At 47.7% G+C, this 14111-nt stretch overlaps 1 protein-coding gene and 1 pseudogene across 2 annotated transcripts in view; one reads left to right on the forward strand and one right to left on the reverse strand.

The window, feature by feature from the left end:
• Nucleotides 1-5284: 5284 nt before the first annotated feature.
• On the forward strand, nucleotides 5285-6831 carry LOC146207863 (uncharacterized). The gene has a single exon (XM_084591139.1). The coding sequence runs from the start codon at nucleotides 5408-5410 to the stop codon at nucleotides 6761-6763; it is 1356 nt and encodes a 451-aa protein (XP_084447265.1). The 5' UTR covers nucleotides 5285-5407; the 3' UTR covers nucleotides 6764-6831.
• Nucleotides 6832-13453: 6622 nt separating this feature from the next.
• LOC146207864 (uncharacterized) overlaps nucleotides 13454-14111 on the reverse strand; it is a 36449-nt pseudogene continuing 35791 nt past the window's right edge. The window contains exons 7-9 of the transcript XR_014700360.1: nucleotides 14053-14111; nucleotides 13809-13943; nucleotides 13454-13697 (exon numbers count right to left, since the gene is read on the reverse strand). The exon at nucleotides 14053-14111 is cut by the window's right edge and continues 101 nt beyond it. The product of XR_014700360.1 is annotated as an uncharacterized LOC146207864 (transcript). The remainder of the gene's footprint in view (nucleotides 13698-13808; nucleotides 13944-14052) is intronic.

Genomic DNA, 14111 nt, shown 5'->3' on the forward strand with positions numbered 1-14111 from the left:
CAGATGTCGCATGCATTTAAAAGGCTGCCTGACTAGACTCAATAGTCCGCTCTCTAATCGATCCTATAGACAGATATACGCACCTCCTCACCCATCGCTATCCAACACGGAATAAACTACAAACTCGTACACTCCCCTACTGATAGTCATGTACGAACATTTCCCCGACCTCCTGCTGGCTATGCGGCAAACCAGCCGATGTACCTGCACCGCCTACTACCTGCAATGTAGTACCGCTGCACCGCCACCTGCGGTGCAGCGGTGGCGTAGCGGTAGAACATCCGCCTCGCATGCAAGAGGACCGGGGTTCAAATCCGGTGCCGCGCAATTCTCCACAGGATGAAAAAAAAAAAAATCCGCGTGTCGATGGAATTGCATAAACAGGTTTGGGGTGCGACCTGATGCCGGTGAACACCTCCGGCAACGAACTCCCTCACCAGAACAGCCTGGTGCCGTAATTGGCCGCAACCTTCTATGATAAGCTCCATAAAACCCCGGCCCTCAGTCACCAGCGGCTGCGGAACAACTGACCACGGCGGCGGTCGGACCTGTGACGCAGCAGGGGGTGCTAAGAATGCCTGGCTCCACTGGACAGGCTGCCATTGGAAACTGACCCTGGCAACGTTTAATGCTAGAACCCTAGCTAGTGAAGCTAGTTTAGCAGTGCTGTTAGAGGAGCTAGAGGGCATGAAATGGGATGTCATAGGGCTTAGTGAGGTTAGGAGGCCGAATGAAGCATATACTTTACTGAAGGATGGGCATGCACTGTGTTATCGAGGTTTACCAGAGAGGCGACAACTAGGAGTAGGTTTGCTTGTCAATAAGTATATAGCGGGTAACATAGATGAATTCTATAGTATTAATGAGAGGGTTGCAGGCATCGTAATTAGGCTTAATAAGCGGTATAAACTAAAGGTTGTTTAACAAAACTTGAAGTTGGGCTAGATGGTGCATTGTAATTTGACTGAACATAAAGCGCACGGGAAGACGCACACAAGAGAAGAGCGCGTGTCCTGTGTCTTCTTCTCTTGTGTGCGTCTTCCCGTGCGCTTTATGTTCAGTCAAACTAAAGGTTGTACAGGCCTATGCACCTACATGTAGTTATGATGACCAGGCAGTTGAAAGCTTCTATGAAGATGTAGAATCGGCAATGCGAAAAATAAAGACGCAGTATACTGTACTAGTGGGCGACTTCAATGCCAAGGTAGGGAAAAAACAGGCAGGAGACAAGGTTGTAGGTGACTATGGCATTGGTTCTAGGAATAGCAGGGGGGAGTTACTAGTTGAGTTTGCAGAGCGCAATAACTTACGAATCATGAATACCTTCTTCAGCAAACGGAAGAACCGGAAATGGACATGGAAAAGTCCTAACGGAGAGACTAAAAATGAAATTGACTTCATAATTTGTTCAACCCCCGCCATTATGCAAGATGTAGAGGTAATCGGGAAAGTGCGATGCAGTGACCACAGGATGGTGAGGTCCCGAATTAGCCTAACTCTGAAGAAGGAACGCAACAGATTAGTAAGAAAGAAACGCATCAAATTAGCGGTGAGGGGCAGGGCAGAAGAGTTCAGGATCTAGCTACAGAATAAGTATTCAGCTCTAACTGAGGATGGCGACATTACCCTAGAGGCAAGGAGCAACAATTTCAGAGATATCATTACTGAGTGCGCGGTAGAAGTAGGCGGTAGGATATTTAGAGAGGATACCGGTAAGCTGTCTAAGGAGACGAAAGATTTGATTAAGAAACGCCAGAGTATGAAAGCTTCCAACCAACGGACCAGATCGAATTGGCCGAGATATCAAAGCTAATCAATAAGCGCAAGGTGGCCGATATAAGGAAGTATAACATGGAGAAAATTGAGCATGCTGTAAAGAACGAGGGAAGCCTTAAAGCGGTAAAGAAGAAATTGGGCATAGGCCAAAAACCAGATGTATGCGATAAGGGACAAGGCGAGCAACGTCATCACTAATATGGACAAGATAGTCAAAGTAGCCGAGGAGTTCTATACAGATCTCCACAGTATAGCCAAAGTAGTCAGGACCGTAATGAGATTGGTGGTAGGGAAAAACAGTCAGACGTTCCACCAGTGACGAAGGACGAGGTCAAGAAAGCACTAGAAACTATGAAAAGGGGGAAATCAGCTGGAGAAGATCAGATAACCACAGATTTGGTGAAGGACGGGGGGGGATATCGAGCTACAAAAACTGGCCACCCTGTATACGCTGTGCCTGATGTCATCGACGGTACCGGAACCATTGAAGAATGCAAACATTATCCTCATTCACAAGAAAGGGGACTCTAAGGACCTTAAAAATTACAGACCAATCAGCTTACTGTCTGTTACGTATAAGGTATTTACTAAGGTAATCGCTAATAGAATCATGACAACCTTAGACTGCAATCAAGCAAAGGATCAAGCAGGGTTTCGGAAACGGTACTCTACTATCGATCATATCCATACCATCAATCAGGTGATAAAAAAATGCTCGGAATATAACCAGCCCTTATACATAGCATTCATTGATTACGAAAAGGCATTTGACTCAGTTGAAACCTCGGCGGTGATGCAGGCATTGCGAAATCAAGGGGTCTGAAAAACCAAAAGTTCTACGGGGCAATAATCTCATAAAACCTCAATTAATCGCATAGAGTCTCATACGGTGCACATCATTATCATAAAATATCGTACATAATTTATGATAATGTACAAGAAACTATGAGAACTTATGCAATTATATGCGACTTGTACGTGATTTCTTATGTGAATTGAGTGAGATTGTGTGAGAAAATGTGAGGTTATTGCCCCTTACAGTTTTTTCAGTAGAAGTGCTGGAAGATATATATAGTGGCTGCACAGCAACCACAGTTCTGCATAAAGAAGGTGACAAAATTCCCATAAAGAAAGGTGTCAGGCAAGGAGGCACAATCTCCCCAGTACTATTCACAGCTTGTTTAGAGGAAGTATTCAGAGACTTGGAATGGGAGCAGTTAGGGATAAGGGTAGATGGAGAATTCCTCAGTAATCGGCGATTTGCTGATGCATTGCCTTGCTAAGCAACTCGGGGGATGAAGTGCAAATAATGATTGATGACCTAGACATGAAAAGTAGAAAGGTAGGCTTGAAAATCAATATGCAGAAGACTAAGGTAATGTTCAACAGCCTCGGGAAGGAACAGCAGTTTAAATTGGGTAGCGAAATACTGGAAGTAGTAGGCGAATATGTCTACTTAGGACAGGTAGTAACCGCAGATCCGGACTATGAAAAGGAAATAAGAAGAATAGGATTGGGATGGAGCGCATTTGGCAAGCACTCGCAGATTATGACTAGCAGCTTACCGTTATCGCTCAAGAGGAAAGTATACAACAGTTGCATCTTACCTGTACTCACCTATGGGGCTGAAACGTGGAGGCTAACCAAGAGAGTTCTACTTAAGTTGAGGACAACCCAGAGAGCTTTGGAACGAAAAATGGTAGGGGTAACATTAAGAGAGAAAGCGTGCAGAGTGGGTCAGAGAAATAATCCAAGTTACCGACATTCTAGTGGAAATTAAGAAGAAGAAATGGACATGGGCAGGACATGTAGTGCGAAGAGAGGATAACCGATGGTCGCTGAGGGTAACAAACTGGATTCCAAGGGAAGGAAAGCGTAGCAGGGGTGGCAGAAAGTTAGGTGGGCGGATGAGATTAAGAAGTTCGCAGGGGTCAAGTGGATGCAGCTAGCACAGAACCGGGTTAAGTGGAGAAATATGGGAGAGGCCTTCGCCCTGCAGTGGGAATAATCCGGCTGCTGCTGCTGCTGCTGCTGCTGATGATGATGATGATTAGTCACCTGTTCCACTTATCTACATTCTCCCTGACAGAGGTGGCGCTTACTTTCTAGGAGCAGCTCATGTGGAGCTCATCGCTACCAGATCAGCGACGCACCAACGCTAGTACAACTAACAGGCTGGCCCTCCAGGGGGCTGGCACACCATTTTTAAGGGAGGACCCGATGAGCGGGTCCCTCCCATAGGCCATGAAGGGGGCTCTTCCTCCCACCTACAGTTTTAATGACCAATAAAGTTTACACCACCTAGCCAACCACCATTACAGTGGCCCATTTCTTCGTCTTCGGGCCCGTGCACCAATACGCCGGTGCATGGCACTGGATGAAGCGATGACTATCAGTACACCACAACCCCCCACCCCCTCCCCCGCAAAAAAGGAGCCAAACTGGCGACTTATGGGGCGGAAATAACGGAAGGGTCGTAGTAGGGCGTCACACGATTGACATGGACTGTTTCGCGGCCACGGCGACGCAAGTCCGCAGAGGACGCAACACTAAGTTATGTAATTGACGGCAGAGGTTTTCTGGAGAACATGGTAGGGGCCATCCCAATCGGTACTGCGAGGCTGAGCACACTGGAAGAATCGTAGAGTACGACTTCAAATGGCAGATGACGGAACGGCATTATTGTGAAAATTAGCCGGGCAAGATGAAAAGATGGCTCATAAAGCAAAAACCGGAGAGAGGTACGTGCGACACAGCATCATATTCAGCTCATCTTCGTTGCCTTTAAATTGATTGCGACGCGCGCGAAGCTTTCTGCGCTGGGCTAGCAAGCTTTACTAGTTTTGTTTCGTGCGACCGGCGCTAAGTTTGCCAAGTACACGAGCGGTCGGACGTCAATTTGAGGGAAGTTGCTGCTGGAACGAAATCGGCTTTGTAATCCGGCGCGCAGGAGAAGACCGCTCTTCCTTGTAGCCGTCTTCGCTGCCGTCTCTTTTACGCGCTGAATCATGGTCAACGCGTTGGCCCCACCAGAGTGGAAGCGAGCTTGATTTGTGGTTCTGTTTGGCGAAGGAAGAGTGCTCTGGCGCAGCGCTTTGGCAGAATTCGTACCGAGGGGGTTTAGCTTTCCATATAGGCCGCGTGCGAGGCGCGCCTCAGATTTCGAGTGCAGGTGGGCTTGCTTTCGTGGCCCTGTACGAGCGAGCGAAAGCGAAACCGAGCTGTCACGTACGCGCCGCTCTAGATTTTTTTTTTCTCTCGTCATGCACGCGCATGCGCTCTTTATGTGCTCACAGTGTGGCCAGCACAGTTTGCGGAATCTTGTACTAAAAGGTGAGACGGCCGTAAAAAAGAAACTTAAAAACGCAAAAAAACTCAGCCGCAACATTATGTAGTTGCACACTTATTATGTTTTATTATTGTACCAAACGTTGTAATTCTCCGCATGTTTGCGTCCTGAACGAAATCTCGTGTAGCCAGTCAAAGCCACGCCCAAGGCCAACGATTAGATAGCGTTACTATAGCGTTACTACGAAAACGCGGTAAACACTGCTTTTGGCATATTTCAGTCGTAGTTCGTGATTGTTGCAAACGCCGCTTTGTTTATTGCCAGTGTTCTGGGTGACGTTTGATGTCTGTGTTTACAATGGCTTGTGCGAGTTTTGGAAAAGAAGGGCCTGCGTTGGGCGACAATAGTCCTGGCGCCGAGGCACCTGTTACACGGAAATCTCGGCCTCGGGAGTACCCGTCGGAGTGGTTCGCAGCCCATCCTGGCTCGAAGCCAACAGTGTGTGTGCCGCAGTGCTTCGCTTCCGAAGACGACCTGGTGAAAGCTGTGGCTGCGGCTCTGAACACCGGCTGCCTGCGTGTAGAGTACGCTGTCCAGTTTATGCACGTTGAAGGTGCAAAGATCAAGGCTACCTTGGTCGAAGATTGGAACTCGTTTGGATTGACTATTGGACTCGCTGGCGAGCAGATATCTCCGTGGGATCTGTTGGCTGTGAGCCTAGAGCCGGGATTGAGCAGTACTTCGGATGTCGCGGGGTCAACTGCAGTGGAAGGTAGTGGGGACGCTGATCAGCGTAAGGGCCTGTTCGCTGCTGTCGTATGCATGTATCGGATTCTTGAAGCCAAGCATGTAAGAAAAGCAGATGGCTTGCTGCGTTTACAAGAGCGACTGAAGAAGTTATTTGAACGAGCACCTTTCTGGTGTGCCTCGTCTTATTTCGAGCGAGCTGAGGAGAAATATGGCGACTGGCTGAAAAACGAATCCTACCTGTCATTGATTGCAGCATTGGATATGTTCTTTAATCGCTTTCCACATCACGAAATGGGCATTGTTAGAGCTGGTACTCTGGCGTCGAGGTACAAGCACTGTGCCGTCGTTCAAGATATTATCCACCTATCCAAAAAATCAGGCTGCGATGATGACGTGATGGAGTGGATGTTCTTTCCATGCCTTGCCGAGGAAAAGTGCGCCATCTTCAAAGCAGGCGAAGAGCTCTTTTCTCGTAATTCGTACAGTCCCTACCTCATAGACCTCGGGTTATGCCGGCGGTCACCGTATTCGGCGGCCTTGAACCCCCTGGTTCATTACTGGTGCCATGCGTCCGCTGCCTTGATCGACCCTAGCGGCGATAATAAGTCTTTGAATGCCTTGATCACGTCTGATGAAGACCTCGGCCAGGTGACTGACATGGCCATAGTATTCGCATACGCATGCACACTGATTGAACTCAGACCGATTGTCTCAATCGAGGGAGAGGCTGATCGCTATGTCCGCGAGAGGGAAGCAGCCATTGCAGCCCGAGATGTGAGGGAGACACCGATCACGCAAAATGTCGAAAATTGGAAACTACACATGCCAGCGGTCGGTTTCAGCGTTTGCCCCGAAATCAACAAGTTTGCCAAGCGCCAAGTTCGCAGGTTCCGTAACGTACGAGAAGACACGGTGGGAGCGAAATTGATCGAACTCATTTTGAAGTGATATTTGAGACACCCTACTTGTGAGTTTTCGTGAAAAGGGGCGATAGAAAAAAAAAACAAACAGCAAAAGTGTGCATGTTGCCTTCATTCACGTTGTCTAGCATTCGTTAAAAATGCACATTGTTCTCTTTGTTCATTCTGATTTCTCCAGTCACGCTTGATCGTGATTTTTTTTTTCTGGTCCGTGGGGCCATTGATTGATTGGTTAATTAAAAAATGCATCAGAATCACCTCCACGCAAGACTGTTTAATTTCACTTCGCTATATGCCCTGTACAGAACTAGGCGCCCCGTTGACATGTATGGTCTGAAGTAGTTTGTGACGCAACTGCACATTAGTTCCAGTCCTTTTCTTCCACCAAATGGAATCATAATCATTTTGGGACGGCCCCGCCGGGGTGGCGCAGTGGTTAGGGCGCTCGACTACTGTCCCCAAGGATGCGGGATCGAATCCCGGCCTCGGCGGCCGCTTTTCGATGGAGGCGAAAAGCAAGGCGCCCGTGTGCTGTGCGATGTCAGTGCACGTTAAAGAACCCCAGGTGGTCGAAATTTCCGGAGTCCTCCACTACGGCGTCTCTCATAGCCTGAGTCGCTTTGGGACGTTAAACCCCACAAACCAACCAACCATCATTTTGGGACGCTTGTGTAACCTACGTGGATCCACTCTTTGCCCAAGTTACATTTTCACGTAGGTTCGTCCGTCTCTCATAAGAATGTAGAGCTATTATTTAAAAAGCATGGGTTGTAGAAAACCTGGCTTATCAAGGAAGCTCCATTATTAAAACATTAAAACACGTTACGTATACGTATCTATGTATAACGTTAATGAAATGCCGGCAAACGACGGTTTAATGCGTCATTACGCTAGCCAATCGTCGGCCCGGGGTTATGCCCTACTCTGCATTACCTCATTTTGGCCCGTTTGTGGTGGGCCGTGAGGCTTGTGCTTTTCGAGCGCACCCCGGTCATGCTGGATGGCCCATAGTTAACTGACCTTGTCTGTGCTTTGCACAGCACGTTGAAATTAGGGCGGGTATATTTTGGGTATAGCTTCGGTCGGGAACCTGGCACAGTCCCACATGACTGATGTACAATTGGTCTGCCGTACCCACTTACATGCATACACATCACTCGTTAGATGTCTGGATGAAGGACGTGTACTGCCGGGGCGAGGAGTGACCCGGTTTGTATTTGCCTTAGGATGATTGCGTCCTTCCGACTAAGTGCCGCGTGAGGAGGGGGCGTAGTTGACTGTCTTTGTCTTTACTTTGCACAGCACTTTGAAATTAGGGCGGGTATGTCTTGGGTGTAGCTTCGGTCGGGAACCTGGCACAGTCCCACATGCCAACTTCCTCGTAACTGGTCATTCAGTCCTTTGTTCCGTAGTCTCGTTAATGAATGTAAGCTGCCTCGTACATCACTAATCTTCATATTGACGGAGCAGCACGCACAAACGAGAAAACGGCAGAATTCAAGGCTCTATCAACATAAGTTTATTCACAAACAACATATCTTTATTATACTGTAGCTGTTCTGCGGGTCAAGCGCCCGTCAGACAACACGTGTTTGTGTGACGAACGCTGACCCTGCAGAACAGCGACAGTGTAATGAAATAAGTTGTTTCTTGTTAGCAGTAACAAATTAAACGAAGTTTATTCTACTTATTGACTACAAAACTATAGGTTAGAATGACAACACCGATCTTGCCTCGACCGTATCCGACACCCCGTCGGTTCTCGTTGGTTGGTGCCATTATATTATTCTTACATCATGGTTGGTGCCGCGCGCGGTCGCGCGTCCTCCTCACTCTCTCTTCATCACTCTCTGCACCTGGAGACGACTCGGGTTGCAGACTGCCTCGCTTGCCTTGCAGCGTTCCCTTTGCCTGGCTGGCACGCAGATCGGCCGTTCGGCAAGGCTTTGTTTGTCGGGAGTTGGCGTTGTCGTTCACATTCTGAATAAACTTCAGTTTATAGCGAGTGCCTCGATGTCTGTCCTTTTCTCGTCCACCGTGTGTGCGCGCTGCTCCATTTTAAATATCAATCTGTACCAACTAACCCAATTAGCCGTTCTATCACTAAGCTTGACGGCAGAGTTCCGGATTACGCGCACGATGCATACAATGCGAGAAGATGTGAAGAACAGATATCAGTGTGAACAAATCAAGGAACGGTTTAAATGGCAAAGCCTAAATAAATAAAGCGAAACTGCGTGACTTCTCCATCGGTGTCTGCAAACTTCAGCCTGGTCTAGACAACACGAAGGTGCAGAGTGCTATTTGAAGGGGAAGGGGCCAAGAGGTGAACCAGATGGGCAGCGCGGTGACGAAAAAGGGTCGGCAGGGGACTGGAACGCTGTGCGTTATTGTGTCAGGCATGATTGTATATTTGTGTACTGGCACAATGTAGTTTGCTAGGTGTACAATGAAGAAGCAGCAAATCAGCGTCAGAAGAAGCGAGCGCAGCGGACTCCGCTCTAATCCCCCATGGTGGGTATATGCAACTCCGCGCGCCACACGTTCGAAGAAACGGGCGGCGCGGAGGAATTAAGTTTAGGATCTCCCTCTGGTTTGCGCGCACACAGGTTAACGCAAGGCTGCCGCGAAATTTCGGTACTGTGAAAGTAAAACGTTCATTTTGTTTCATAGTAAGCCACCTATACTCTCTAGATGTATAAAATAAAGCTACTGAGAACAGCATTCCCGCTTTTTTACACACCGCACGCAAGTACTCTGTCGCTTGGTGAATTTTATAGTGTGCATTAAGAACTTGCAAATTTTCGTGGTTCTCCTCATTTTCCTGCCTCTTCAGTGGAGATCAGGAGCTGGCAATTATTAATACTGGCATGTTAATATTTGCACAATGAGTGCGTTGCGACTCATTTCACTCCCTCATTTATGGATACAGCAGTATATTAAATACGTGTTGGCTGCTGTCAGTCATGCGTCGAGCTTGCAATGCGATGGGTACGTCCCAACATCAACGCAAAAAAAAAAAAAATGGGGCCCGAGAGCCACCACATTTACGAACCCTGCGCACTACTACACGCCTGGGCAATCGGTAGGTCGGATGGGATTAAATTTTTAGGCCCCGCAGACGTATATGTCGCCGACTTCAGGATGTCTTCGCCTTCAAAAAAAAAAAAAGTTGCATAGGTGCGCCGAAGTCCATTTACGTGCAGAAATGCGAATACACCGGGAGTTGTGTGTCTGGTTTACGTAACAAGTCATGCGTTTTGTTGACCGTTGCTTAGTTGCCATTTTTATCGGTCAAATTTGGACGAAGTCAAACTTTATAGTAAAGAGGCCAAATTTTGGGGAAGGGCCGTCTAAGTTTGCAAGTCACCATCGCGTTGGCCTGGCTCAAATTACATTAGACGCCAGTTATGATCAAAATAGGCGGAAGTTAAATTTCGAGTTTTCAGGGGGCCAAATGTTGGGGGTTTCCCACCTAAGTTTGGAGGCTGCCACTGAATTGGCCATATTCGAATTCGATTAGCGTCGAGTTTGGCCAATTTCTGACGAGGTTGATAATTTGGGGATCTGGGGGTGGGGGGGGGGGGGGGGGGCTGGGAAGGGGTGTGGTGGCTCATCCCAATTGGAAGGCGACCAGTTAATTGCCCATGTTTGAAATATAGGTCCGACCTCAATTTTGGCCAGATACTGTAGAGGTCGAATGTTTGGTGTCCAGGCAGCCAGATTTTTTGGGGGTGGTACAGCTCAATTTGGAGGGCGCCACTCAAATGGTCATATTCGAATATAAGTTAGATATCAATTTTGGTCAAATTCTCCGTATTCTTTCCTAAGCTTCCGCCGCTGCAGTCATATCGTCAACAGCATCTCCCTCCTGCACCTTTTATTCTCCTTTATGCGTTGCCCATTCTTCCCTTTTTTGTCACAAATGCCTTCTTCTACGGTAATCCAGGGTAGAATGAGAGGAAGAAGATGGCTACACAGTATGAAAGAGCGCTGAGCAATGGTTAACAGGGAGCCGCGCCGCATTTCGCAAGCCGAACCAACGTTTCGCCTGGGCACCCAGACAAAGTCCTCTTGTCGAGACGTTGGCTCGGCTTGCGAACTGAGCTTCCCCCTCAAACCTCGCTCAGTGCTCTTTCATGCTTCTACGATGCTTATCTTTCCGCTTTTTCGCATAGCACCACCCAATGGTTGCACTTTATTCGGCACTGTTCATACCCTCCTCTTTCCACTGTTGCCATCCTCTGAGTTCTTCCTACGTGGCAGCCACCTTCCGGTGGCGCATGCCTCCGTTCCCGCCAGACACCCAAGCCATCAAGTTGCCTCTGACACTTTCTCCCTTTCCCCTAAAAAGGATTACTCCTCACTTTGACACCTGCCAGCGCGGCAGGAGGTCGGTGGCATCTCGTTCTTCTATTTACCGTGGCTGGCAAGTAGCCGGTAGGACATGGACGGTGCACGTGACGAAGCCGGGCAGCTCGATCGAGGCGGATCACATTTGTGAGCTTCGCCTTTAAGTGTAGGCCGTGACAGCGTCAGGGGTGCCTCCGGAGTCCAACGTTGATATGGGTAACGTGCCTAGAATGCAAGGATTTTGGAAGGCTATATTCTGATCTCACTCTTTCAACTGAAAGGAGAGGCCCGAGTTGGCAGCGGTTGCCAAATCGACCATGTGATGTGGCTGCGTAGCGTCAGGCAAGCCTACGATCAATCAGTGGGCGCCTATATGGCAGCCACCAGCTGCCATCTACCAGAGTCAATTGCCTGTGATTTCTCGCTCACAACGTCAACGCCGGATTTTCTCGAGAACGGAGCCCTTAACGCTATTGCGTTAAAAGATTCTATCCCAGGGAATAACAGAAAGTGGTTCGAAATGCGAACGTAGATTGAACGCGTGAAAGCGCTTGTATTGGTGTGCGTGCGATTTTTTTTTTTTTTTTTTTTTTTGCAAATCGTGTGAAATCAAACAGCAAACCGTTTTGACCGCAACCTGCAACGTTTCAAGGACTGAGTACCACGCCTGTGCACCGCTTTTCCGTTTTGCCGCAGCTGCTTCCTTCTCTAAGCGGCACCCATGCGTGTCACGCACCCTCCGCCAAACCGGGGTCATACCACTGGTTGCTTTCTCCGAATGCAATATATCCAGCGAAGAAAAAATGCTGCGAGATATATTTCCTCTCGAAACGGAAAAAAAAGAATGCTGCCCCGCAGATGGAGTCGCGAAGACTATACCGCCATGATGGCTGCTTACCTGTTTCCGGTAAGCGCGCGCATACGCAGCGGGTTTAGTTAAACCGGCCTATCAAATTGGGTAAATGAAAACGCCATGTATGATACCAGCGATCACAAAGTGGTTATTTATAATAAATATCACGCAGGCTGTGTCTGACATACAATGCGACTGACACTATAGCTTACCCCGTTGACATACGTCCTCAGCTTTGCCGTACGCCAAATGTGGCCACTGGAACTAGCTGTTCTGCAGGTTGCAACTATATGCACTGTTCTGTGATGTATGCTGTTCTTGTCCCTAGAAACGTTTCTTTCAAACAGCGGTAGTTGGTGTAACTTTGAAATATTTATGAAAATAAAGTGATGTCACTTGAAGAGCACATGCAAGCCCGAAACATGAACAAAGTAAGGATGCAAAACAGTGACTTTGGTTGCACTTCCTTTTGCAACTTTTATTGCACATTTGGACAACGATTTTAGTTCTTATTTCTACAACGGAACAAAACACTGTACAATGCCTTGAAGAATTCAGGCGACAGTAAATAACAAAAAAGACGCAGTTCAGTTCTTTTTTTTTTTTTTTTGCGTAGCAGACTCAGAAAGCAGAGGCTCTGATTGGCCTAGAGGAGAGAAGGTTGCACAACTTTATCGAAACAAATAAAACATCATCAGTCTAAAGGGCTGCGCTCTCACACCTAAAACAGTCTTGTACACATGGCGAATATTATAAAGTATTTGCTTATCATAGAGCCTGACAAATTATTCGCAATTGCGCTCTGGTTTTGTAAATACAATTTACAAATTACAATTTTTTTTGCAATTACAGACGGCGTGGCTGGGTTTTGCAGTAGACATCAATAGCACACGGGCTATTTTACTCAGCTGTTTTGACAACTAGCACTGAGAAGGCATATGCGGACGCCAAGGATTCATTTCTTCGTTCCCTCCTTGTACTGTAACAAAACGCTTAAATGAGCCCGTTAGTGCATTATGGACAGCGACGAGGCTGAACCTAGCAGAAGGTATCGCCTTACTTTCGCCGTTGCTATTCGTGTTAAGTTGATGTCCCTAATTGCTTCTTGATAGTTATATATTCGTTCATCATGTTTCATCACAAACTTGTGCTCAAGTGCGCGCATGTCCACTTCAGCTAAGGGCATTACAAGCTCGCAGCGAAAGAGAGAGATGCCATACACATCCTGCACTTGTGACTCAGGGTTTAAACGCCGTGTTACATTCATACACGGCGGCGGCTTTGGTCACCAGGTATTCGCACTCGTTGTGTTTTGCAAAACCTTCGTTTTTTGAGATGCGCACCTTTAGCATGGAGGCTCGGCGCTGGTTTGAAAACTGGCTTCTAAAGAGGATCCTAAACAACGGTCCCTTCGATGGCAGCAGGCATTCATAACGAATTTGTGGCGTAAATTAATACGCGTTATTAAAGGATTATTTTCTCACAGTATGCTCTGACATGCCCTGAAGGACATTAGAGCAGCCTTTGAGACATGCGACATGCTGTGGAGCCACTGATGGCTGATTCCACTGATGGCTCCGCAGCGCAAGTGAGGTCCTGATGTAGACAGTTCATGTAAGTGACATTCAAGTTGACTTCTCTGTCCCTCTCTCTCTTTTCCAAATTGTTTATCACGTCAGCGACATCGATGACCAGCCTCTTGAACGGAGGTCGCATCGTTGGGTCGGTTTGCCAGCATCGACGCATGGTGTTGTACCTGGATAGACGAAAGGGTGCCGAAAGAAGCGAGCGCTTATTAATAGAACCAGGGCTTAGGATTTCAGTGTTTTTCTTAAAAGAAAAAGGGAAAATATGCAAGCATACTGACAGCACGGTCGGGCAGAAATCAGGTCGCTCCATTCGGCGTCCCTGCTTCAGAAATTTTGCTGTCCCAGTTGTCCACATCTGGGTAGGGCGTCACACCGCGCGTTATGAGCTCCCATAGCAGCACACCGTAGGACCACTGCGAAAAACAACCGCCCGAGTTGGTTGCGAAAATAAAATTGTTAGCAGGGCAAAAGAAAAAAAATTAGCATAACGCATACAACAGTCACACCTGCTCGCATACTTACGACGTCAGTCTTGTGATTGTAGATGCCTTTCTCTAAGCTCTCTGGTGCCATCCATCTAA

This window comes from Amblyomma maculatum, chromosome 1 (assembly GCF_055883805.1).
Source record: "Amblyomma maculatum isolate TAMU_Amacu chromosome 1, ASM5588380v1, whole genome shotgun sequence".
In the NCBI taxonomy this organism is placed as follows: Eukaryota; Metazoa; Arthropoda; class Arachnida; order Ixodida; family Ixodidae; genus Amblyomma; species Amblyomma maculatum.

Coding starts and splice junctions, on each gene's coding strand:
- LOC146207863 (XM_084591139.1), top strand. CDS start 5,408: ATGTCTGTGTTTACAATGGCTTGTGCGAGTTTTGGAAAAGAAGGGCCT.